A 10,564-nucleotide genomic window follows, 5' to 3' on the forward strand; every position below is an offset into this window, starting at 1 on the left:
CTTTTCATGCAACTGGGACTAAGAAGGGGGGGCACCCGAGGGGCTTCCTTCCTCGTCCTCCTTAGCCCTCCCTTCCTATTCCTTCGCTGGGCTGGATAGGGGGAGAATGTCCCCCCCTGCCCACCGGGACAATTGACACCCCTTCCCACCCAGACGCCCCCCCCCCACTCCCAGCCGCGGGCGTCTGATCTTCCCCAGCCGGACCCGCGAAGTCCATCCATCCATCCATCCATTCGTCCGTTCCGCGTCTGGGAGGCGGCGATGGGCGATGGGCGGCTCAGGGGAGACCCCGCTGGGTGGGGTGGAGAGACCCTTTCCTCCCGGAGGCCGGGGGAGGCTGTGAGGGACCCCCCTCCCGCCACCTCCGAAGCGGCCACCTGATGGAAATCTCACCATGTTTGTTTCCAGACTCCTGGATTTTCAGAAGACGCGCTTTGCCAGGTAAGGAAAGTTCTTGGGGAGGGGGGGGGCGCAAGGAGGAGGAGAGGCACAGGCTAGACCCCCCGCCCATCTCTCATTTCTCTACATTGCCTTATCTGTGAGTTTACTGGATTTCTTTGCTCAATTTAGGGCTTTTTTTTTTTTTTTTTTACATCAAGGGTGGGATGCAAATGGGCTTCAATCTCCTTTTTTTTTTTTTCCCCGGATCAAGGAAATGGGCCCATCAGAATAAAGCCTAAATGGGATGTGGGACCTTCACGGACCCCGACAAAAGAAGGAAAACAATCCCGATAGGGTGAAGATGAGGAAAAAGCAGAAAGGGCTCTGAAATGAGCCTTTTTTTTCTTTAAAAAAAAACACACAAAGGAAACTTAACTGTGCAAGGGTTTCAGTTGCTAGGGAATCCGTGCCGTTTTTCTTGGCAAGCACAAGGAGCAGGTTTGCGAACGGAGGTCCTTCTGAGCTATTATTCTTTGTCCTTTCACTTCCCAGTCCAACCTAGAGCCCCGAGATTTCTGGGTGGTCTCCCATCCCAAACTAACCGAGCGTGATCTGGCTTGGCTGGTTCCAGGAGATCAGCCAAGGTGGATGAAATATTTTGTGGCCCCACTTTCCAGTTACACCAAATGCTTCTTCAGGCACCCCTAAAGGAGGCAACTTGACCCATGCAGTAAAATTTACCCATGTAGTATGGCTGCATGACTATCATGCTTCTCATCTTTTCTACTACCTTCTCCTATTGGTATCATTCTCGTGACCATCACTCTGTTGTTTTGCATGTACATCGAGAGCTTCCACGCCAGAGAGAAAGTCCTTGTGTGTCTAATCACACTTGGCCAAATAAAATATTCCTATCCTATCCTATTTATTTATTTATTAAATTTATATACCGCCCTATCTCCCTTGCGGGACTCAGGGCGGTGAACAGGCGATACTAAAAACCACAATAATAAATAAATACTTTGTTTTAAAATCGAATTAAATAACAGGCCTGTTCTAAAAACACACCCGTAAAAAACCCCCCACTGAAACATAATCTACGCCAGGCCGGCCGCACGGAATAGATGGGCCTTCAGGGCTCCTATCCTATCCTATCCTATCCTATCCTATCCTAATTTTATCCCATTCTATTCTTTCCTGTTGTTCTGTTGATCTGTTCTGTTCTATTCTATTTCTATTCTATTTTATTCTATTAATTCTATTTCTATTTCATTCCATTCTTTCCTGTTGTTCTGTTGGTCTATTCTGTTCTGTTGTCCTGTCCTGTCCTATCTATTCTATTCTATTCTATTCTATTCTATTCTATTCTATTCTATTCTATTCTATTATCCTATCCTATCCTATCCTATCCTATCGTGAAACTATGAACTAAATGTAGGAAGGACTGTTGCTTTACCTGTTGGATGGCGGCTGCAGGATTAGAACGCAGCTGAGAAGATGGCTCTGATGATCCTCCTGATTAGGTTAAACTGGAGCTTCTGGGAGGTGCTTGGGGCCCACCTGTGCCCCCCCCAATGCAGGAATTGAAGGGAAAGCATCTGGAGAAGGCCGGATCCGGTCACCCCGTTGCTTCTATTAACAGCCTGCTATTGTTTCTCTGGGCTGGATCGTCCCTTTTGATCTGCCCATTTGCTTCCTGAAAGCAGAAAGAGAATTCCAGGAAGGATCAGATCACCAACCAGGCTTCAGGAATGGTAAACTTAGATGCCACAAACAGAAAGAGTCTGGAGGGGTGTATGTGTGTATTTGTGTGTCTGTGTGCACGTGCGTGTCTGTGTAATATCAGATTTTTTTCATCCCATCACTCCTTTTCTCCATGCCTGTGGAAACCAGCTGCCATTGTGACAANGAGAATTCCAGGAAGGATCAGATCACCAACCAGGCTTCAGGAATGGTAAACTTAGATGCCACAAACAGAAAGAGTCTGGAGGGGTGTATGTGTGTATTTGTGTGTCTGTGTGCACGTGCGTGTCTGTGTAATATCAGATTTTTTTCATCCCATCACTCCTTTTCTCCATGCCTGTGGAAACCAGCTGCCATTGTGACAATGTGATCTTTTTTGCATTGATAGAAACCGTCTATCGAGACAAAAGATTTCCCACCCATCTGTGAACTGGCACAGGGGTTTTTTTTTTTCTTTCTTTCAAAGCAAACTTTTTTTGAGGGAGTTTTGTGCATCGGGGTAGAAACGGAGAGAAGAGACATTTGGGGGGAGAGAGAGATCCTAAACTTTCAAGATGAGACACGGGCAAAATGTTCCAATTTAGAGATGGGCTTACAGAAAGCAGAGCAAAGGATGGAACAAAGGATGGACTAGATGACCTCCAAGGTCCCTTCCAACTTTATTATTATTATTATTAATCATTATTATTAATTGTTATTAATTGTTGTTGTTGTTGTTGTTATTATTATTATTATTATTATAAAGAAATGTTTAGTTGCCTTCTAAGAGACAGTGATAACTTGTTAGGTTGATTCTCTTTGTGGGGAGCGAAGTTTATTTTTCTAAAACCGTTCCTTTTTTCTCTCTCTTTTTCCTTTCGGACTAATTATTTTAAATAAGTGGTTTGAGTTTCTTGCAGGACGGTTTTCCCTTGCCTTCTTTCCCCAGTTTTGATGCCGAATCTCTGCAAATCATTTGGAAAGGGTTTCCATGGGGATCTGAAGTACAGGGGAGGGGAGAGAGGCGGCGGCGGGGGGGGGTGTAGAAATTAAAGTTTTCCTCCACACAGTGATCAGAACACTTTGAAGTTAGGAAGGAAGAGAACCCAACCCCTCGCTTTTAAAAATGAGCCAGAAAGAATCAGGAAGTTTTTACGAAGAGACTGGACAGCCATTTGTCTGAAATGGTATAGGGTTTCCTGCCTGAGCAGGGGTTGGACTAGATGACCTCCAAGGTCCCTTCCAACTTTATTACTATTACTATTACCCAATGGACATCTTCTACAGCTTGGGTGAGCAAACCTCCTATCTGACTTCTTCAGCATCCAATGGACAGCTTCTTCAGGCTGGGTGAGCAAACCTATCTCCACAAATACTGAATCTGCATTAAAAAAAAAAAAATAATCTCCGAGGACCTAGGGCTCCATATGGGACTCATGTCTTCTGACAGCGAGGCATCTGGTTGTTCCCAAACAAAATACAGCACACGGTTCCATGTGGGTGGTGGGTTTTTTTTTGGCCAAGTCTTGTCAGCTGGTAGAGCTGGGATTCTTCCAGAAGTAATTTTGGTTGGAAGTCTTCTTCCTACATTGATTGAAAATTCAGTGCCTCAAGACTTCATCTAGTGCAGGGGTCTTCAAACTTGGTCCTTTGATGACTTCTGGACTTCAACTCCCAGAATTCCTCAGCCAGGCACGCGTGCCTGGCTGAGGAATTCTGGGAGTTGAAGTCCACAAGTCATCAAAGGGCCAAGTTTGAAGACCCCTTGATCTAGTGTAACCCTTCTGTTAATCTTGGATGTCACCATCCATGACTATATGTCTGTGGAGGTTCTCAATCAGCTCAATGGACCACTCAAGGCAGTCCATAGTCATGGTTGTCCCAAAGGTGCTTTTTCTGAAGGGCAACTGGACTTTCTTCTGGATGTCCTTATTACCTACCCCATCCAAGGCCCACAACCACTGTGGGGTGGCAACCAAGGTAGATTTGCACCTGAGTTTCTCAAAGTCTAGTCCAACCCCCCTTTATCACCACCTTGCAAGACTTAAATCATCCTTTGTTCTAGCAGCTCAGTGTTTCTCAACCTTGGCAACTTTACGATGTGTGGACTTCAACTCCCAAANTGGCCTCGCTTGAGCCCGTCATATGGACGTGGCCACCATGATTTGTAAACTTTGGTACCCATAGAAGGGAACATTTGTAGCTCAGATTGAATTATGGGACTCCTTGGTGTTCTCGGAGCTTGGTTGTTTTCTTGCAGACCTTTCACTACCCAACTAGGTAACCTCATCAGCGCTAGAAGGGAGGGAGCCTTGTGGAAAGGAGGAGGAGGAGGAGGAGGAGGAGGAGGAGGAGGAGGAGGAGGAGGAGGAGGAAAGAGAGGAACTGTGGGATCCTTGGGGTTCTTGGAGCTTGGTTGTTTTCCTGCAGACGTTTCACTACCCAACTAGGTAACCTCATCAGCGCTAGAAGGGAGAGAGCCTTGTGGAAAGGAGGAGGAGGAGGAGGAGGAGGACGAAAGAGAGGAACTGTGGGATCCTTGGTGTTCTCGGAGCTTGGTTGTTTTCTTGCAGACGTTTCACGACCCAACTAGGTGACATCATCCGTGCAAACCCCAATCCCTTCTAGCGCTGATGATGTCACCTAGTTGGGTCACGAAACATCTGCAGGAAACAACCAAGCTCCGAGAGGACCAAGGACCCTCGTAAACCATGATTCCTAGTCCAGTGCATTGTGTGCATCTAGCTCGCCAAGCTTAGTCCAGACCCCACAATTAAAAGCAACCAAACTTAGCATGATGTGTAAACAAAACCATTTGTCCTAGGAGGTAGACTTGAGATGCAGGAGAGGGATGGAGGAGGGAGGGGTTGTAAGGAGGAGGAGGAGGAGGAGGAGGAGGAGGAGGAGGAGGATCCCCTTGGTTCTTTACTTGCTATTTTGGGATGCAAGGCAGCATTATTCCAGTTTCTGTCCAAGGTAACGTTGGACTCACCTGCCTTCCCCTTAGCGACTAAACTGAAATGATTCCTCTGTGTGTTTCTTTGGAAAGTGTGACATCCCTCTGCAGCTCTGAGTGCAGGACATGCAGAAAAGCCCCCCCTTTCCACCTCGCCACCCCAAAGAGGAGAAAAGACACCGACATTGAGGAGAGGGCTGGATGGTTGCCTGGCAACCCATCCCGAGGAATAATGCTTGCCTTGTCTGCAAGAGGCTGGCCCCTGGTGAAGAACTGAAGTGCGCCAATCCAGCCTCAAAACCTGCCCAACGTCTCTTTGTTAACCGGGACGGAGACCGCCGGGTTTAATACACGGACTTTTAGTTTCACTGGGGCGTAAATTCATCGACTCTTTCTGCCTTTCTGCTTCAGCTGGAGGGAGAATTCCTTGGGAAAGTTTCCAGGCCTCTGTGGGATTTACAAGACCCTCCAAGAGATGAATTCATCCATCTTTAAAAAAAGAAACAAAAAGAAATATCCCATGCCTGTTAAAACAAACGAAAAACTTTGGCCTTATAATGCTCAAAGGAAGTTTCCCATCGCATGGCTTGAATGCTAAGGATCATGGATAGGGAGGGTCTGTCTGTCTGTCTGTCTCTCTCTCTCTCTCTCTCTCTCTCCTCCCCCCTCTCTCTCTGTGCATTTCTGTATAGCTGTGGCATCCCTGCCAATCAAAATTATTATATTAAGTGTTGAAGCACGGCCCGTGATTAAAGCATCGCTCCGACGGATCTGGCAAGTAAGTCTCCTCCGTTGCAGATGGTAGGTAGTTGATGGACTCTCCTTGCTTCTGTCTCTCATTCAAGGTTTATGAATCACAGGGTCCCAGCCAACCGAAGGTACCAACCCACAGAGTATGAACACGCAGCCAACTGTGCCACCCATGCGGTGAGTTGTATGTATCTTCTCCAGGGAGCGTTCTGGTGGGATGGGGCAAGAACTAGAAGTTGGGGGTCTTCAGAGCCCAAGAGAGATGTTCAATGCCCAAGTGAGATGCCCAATGTTCATGTTAGATGTCCAATGTCCATGGGAGATGTCCAATGTCCATGTTAGATGTCCAATGTCCATGTGAGATGTCCAATGTCCATGTGAGATGTTCAATGCCCAAGTGAGATGCCCAATGTCCATGGGAGATGTCCAATGTTCAAGTGAGATGCCCAATGTCCATGGGAGATGTCCAATGTCCATGGGAGATGCCCAATGTCCATGGGAGATGTTCAATGCCCAAGTGAGATGCCCAATGTCCATGGGAGATGTCCAATGTTCAAGTGAGATGCCCAATGTCCATGGGAGATGTCCAATGTCCATGGGAGATGCCCAATGTCCATGGGAGATGTCCAATGTCCATGGGAGATGCCCAATGTCCATGTGATGCCCAGTGAGATCTCCAGTGCTCAAATCCATGATGTCCATCTCCTCCAACCTCCTTTCAGAACTTTCCTTCTCTCTTCTACTTTCTCTCTTCCAGTTCTGGATTGTTCCCAGCATCCTCGGAAGTTCGGTTCTCTACCTCCTCTCGGACAATCACTGGGAGACAATTTCTGCATGGATCTACGGCTTCGGCTTGTCAGGACTCTTCATCGTCTCCACCACCTTTCATACCATCTCCTGGAAGAAACGGCACTTAAGGTAATCAGCCTTCAGCCAGCCGGGCAGCAGCAAAGAAAGCTCGATTGTCAGAGGAAGCGACATCAGATCCCTGGTCCATCCGGTTTGGACCAATCTCCTTTACGCCCTGAGAAATTAGGAAAGGTCCCTTCTGAGCCACTTGCTCCCCCAAAGAAAACGAAACTCAACAAACCCCACTCTTCTCCCTCTGCCTCTTTTGCAGGACCGTGGAGCACTGCCTACACATGTTCGACAGGATGGTGATTTATTTCTTCATCGCAGCTTCCTACGCTCCTTGGTAAGTTCTCACAAACCGCCTGTCGCTCTCGGCGGCTCAGCAGGGCCGCCGTCAAACTGCTATGACCGATCATCTAAATCCGGGGTCTCAAACTTCGGTGGCCTTAAGTCTTGTGGACCTGGACTTGTGGACCCAGCATGGCTGGCTGAGGAATTCTGGGAGATGAAGTCCACAAGTCTGAAAGGGGCTGAGGTTGGAGACCCCCGGATCTAAATGGTTCTCTAGGTCTGAGTGTGTGTGTGTGTGTGAGAGAGAGAGAGGGCGGGGGAGGAGGGGAGGGAGAGGGAAAGAGGAGAGAAGGGGAGAGGGGGGGAAAGGGAGGGAGAAAGGGAGCGAGGAGGGAGGGAAAAGGAGAGGGAGAGGAAAAGGGGAAGAGGGAGGGAGAGGGAGGGAGGGAAGAAGTGAGAGACAGGTAGAGAGAAGGGGAGAGAGAGGGAGGGAGGAGGTGAAAGAGAGGGAGGGGGTGGGAAGGAAGGAGAGAAAGAGGGAGGGAGAGGGAGGGGGACAGAAAGGGAGACAGGGAGGGAGGGAAGAGGTGAGAGACAGGTAGAGGAAAGGGGAGAGAGAGGGAGGGAGGAGGTAAAAGACGGAGAGGGGGAGAGGGAGGGAGGGAGAGGGAAGGAGGGAAGAGGTGAGAGAGGTAGAGGGAAAGGGGGAGAGGGAGGGAGCAAGAAGGAGAGGGAAAGGGAGGGAGAGAGAGAGAGAGAGATCTACTTTTGCTATGTCTTTGTAGTCTTTCAAGCAGTAGGAGGAACACTCTAAAGCCACTGGCTGGTGAGAAGACTTGGGTACCGGATCAAATCTAGATTGAACAGGGGGTATGGTGCGGTGGGAAGGGGGGAGAAGGTGGCTGTTGAATCCCAAATGCCACCAAGGATGTGACCAACTTCCTTGCGATCTTTCAAGTCATCTCGGTGGTGTCCGGCCTGCGTTGCCAGCGGGTGGCTTCTCCCCGTGACTTCTAATGTCCCCGTTGTGCCCCCAGGCTCAACCTGCGGGAGCTGGGTCCCTGGGCATCCCACATGCGCTGGATCATCTGGATCATGGCCACGGGGGGGACGGTCTACGTCTTCTTTTTCCACGAACGGTGAGTGGGCGAGCGAGAGTGGGATCCTCGGAGGGCAAAATCCACGCGCGCGTGGGCTTGGCTGGGAAGTATAGCTTTCGTTGGTCTACACCGCCCTCTGGTGGAAAGAAAGATATCACAGGCACAGCTTTCTTTTGCTTGCTTATTAGTTTTTAATCCTTTATCGTGGTTTGCTTATAGAACAAAGTTAGAAATGTCGTTGGAAGAGCGTGAAAATAAGGCAAACTCGCCCCATAACTCATGAGCCCAAGTTGTTTGGACAGAAGAACAGAGTTTTCTCAAATAGCTGCACATCCTACGCAGCTTCATCCGTTCGTGGCACTTGATGTGAGGAGCAGTGCATATCTTGTTACACGTCGTACTCGACTTATGACTGTTTGGTCAGCGACTATTCAAAGTGATGACCGACACCACCCCAAAAGCTACTTACAACCCGGGTCTGAGCTTCTAACACCCGCCCCTCTCCTGCAGTCGTAAAATTGGTTGGTCACCTGTTGACCTGCTTTATGACTGTCACGACTCACAATTGTAATTGCCAGGCTCAGTTACAGTCATAAGTTGAGGACTACCTGTACTCTCAACCCCTGTGGATTTAGAAACTAGGTTTTATGGCTTCCTGGGCGAGGTGAGCCCAGACAACTGGATCGAGAGCCATGGTTGCACAGCGGTTAGAGTGCAGTTTTGCAGGCTGACTCTGCCCACTGCCAAGAGTTCAATCCTGACTGGCTCAAGGTCAACTCAGCCTTCCATCTTCTCCCTCTCTTCCTCCCTCCCTCCCTCCCATCCATCCATCCATCCATGCAGCATTGAAGGCTGACTCTGCTCACTGCCAGGAGTTCGATCCTGAAACAGCTCAAGGTCGACTCAGCCTTCCATCCTTCCGAGGTGGTAAAATGAGGAGCCAGATTGTTGGGGGGCAATATAGGCTGACTCTGTAAACCGTTTAAAGAGGGCTGTGAAGCATTGTGAAGCAGCATATAAGTCTCAGTGCTATTGCTATTCATTCAGCAAGGGGGGAAGTCGATTGTGGCTTATCTTGAGTTGCAAACCATATCAAGGTTTCCCAAACTCAGGTTGGCTTTCTTGATCCCCAGGTACAAGCTGGTGGAGCTGTTTTGTTACCTGGTGATGGGGTTTTTCCCTGCCCTGGTCATTCTCTCCATGGTAAGTGACTCAGTGGAAATGCAGAAATGTGACAAGGTCCATCCAAGTGTCTCCTCCTCCTGAACAAATCGGGAATACAGTTACCCCTTGACTTACAACCATTTGTTTAGTGACTGTTTAAAGATACAACAGCACTGAAAAAGTGACTTATGACCGACTGCCACACTTGCAGCATCCTCAGGGTCATGTGATCAAAATTCGGGGGCTTGGCAACTGACATGGACTTATGACTGTTGCGGCATCCTGCGATTCCCCCTTTCTGAACTTCCCAGCTGGCTTCCAACGAGCAAATATGCCGCAATGGAGGAAGCCAGATTTGTTAAACGACCACCTGGTTTCACTGAACAACTGGCAGTGGCTTCACTTAACAACCAGGGCAAAAGAGATCATAAAATGGGACGCAACTCGCTTAACAACTGCCTTGCTTAGCGATGGGGATTTGGTTTCCATTGTGGTCGTAAGCCGACTAGACTTTCATGGGTTCTGGGTCTTCTTCTACCAAGTCCACTGACTGCTTCCTCTGCTTATCCTGGTTCTTGCAGCCCAACACGGAAGGCCTGGTGGAGCTGGTGGCTGGTGGCATTTTTTACTGCTTGGGTACCGTCTTCTTCAAGAGTGATGGACGCATCCCCTTCGCCCACGCCATCTGGCACCTCTTTGTGGCGTTTGGAGCTGGCACCCATTACTATGCCATTTGGAGATACCTTTATCGGCCGGATGGTCTCCCGTCTCACATCTCCAGGTAGTGGCCTTAAGGATTCCAAGAGGAGGAGATCCATCCTTCCTTCTTTGTATCTTCTGGAAGGTTGGTCCTTCTCCTCCATGTTCTTCAGGACTTCCAAGGTGAGATGGCAGCTTTTAGACTGGACTCCTTCCCCAACCTTGCCGAGGTCCAGAACTTGGAAGGTGCAACTTTTCTTTGACTACAAAAGAACCGTGACGGCACGTATTGTTCTTGGAGAAATGTTCGGACCCGAAAGGAACAGTGGATGGGTCTTTAGTGAAAGGAAAGTTAGGAAGCAACCACTGGAAACATCTGCTACAACTCAAGAGCCCAAGAAGTCAACCGAGAAGCAAGGAACGACTCAAGAGGTTGGATGGAGAGACTTTTAAGAGTCCCATCCGTTCAATTGTTGTGTTTCCGTTGTCTCTTCTACCGCAAAAAGAACTCATTGTCTGGACTGCCACTCTACCTCTTATGACGCTGTTAGTTGATCCTCTCTAAGCCATTCCAAGCAGATTGTAGAGGTGGAATTGTCCCAGTTATGCTGTCTCCTGTTGGCTTAACTTCTGTGAGGTCACAAATAGT

The 10,564-nt window shown here is 48.7% G+C and overlaps 1 protein-coding gene across 1 annotated transcript; it reads left to right on the forward strand.

Moving 5' to 3' along the window:
- The first annotated feature begins 394 nt into the window (after window positions 1-394).
- Window positions 395-10,001, forward strand: MMD2 (monocyte to macrophage differentiation associated 2). The gene is made up of 7 exons (XM_029284787.1): window positions 395-441; window positions 5,905-5,986; window positions 6,567-6,727; window positions 6,930-7,004; window positions 7,990-8,091; window positions 9,186-9,255; window positions 9,798-10,001. Exons 1-7 carry the CDS (start codon window positions 395-397, stop codon window positions 9,999-10,001), a joined length of 741 nt encoding a protein of 246 aa, XP_029140620.1.
- The last annotated feature ends 563 nt before the right edge of the window (window positions 10,002-10,564 follow it).

This window comes from Protobothrops mucrosquamatus, unplaced genomic scaffold, assembly GCF_001527695.2.
Source record: "Protobothrops mucrosquamatus isolate PMUCROS unplaced genomic scaffold, P.Mucros_1.0 scaffold942, whole genome shotgun sequence".
Lineage (NCBI taxonomy): Eukaryota > Metazoa > Chordata > Lepidosauria > Squamata > Viperidae > Protobothrops > Protobothrops mucrosquamatus.

Coding starts and splice junctions, on each gene's coding strand:
- MMD2 (XM_029284787.1), top strand. CDS start 395: ATGTTTGTTTCCAGACTCCTGGATTTTCAGAAGACGCGCTTTGCCAG. Junction 5,987..6,566: donor CCAACTGTGCCACCCATGCG/GTGAGTTGTATG, acceptor TCTCTCTTCCAG/TTCTGGATTGTTCCCAGCAT. Junction 8,092..9,185: donor GTCTTCTTTTTCCACGAACG/GTGAGTGGGCGA, acceptor CTTGATCCCCAG/GTACAAGCTGGTGGAGCTGT.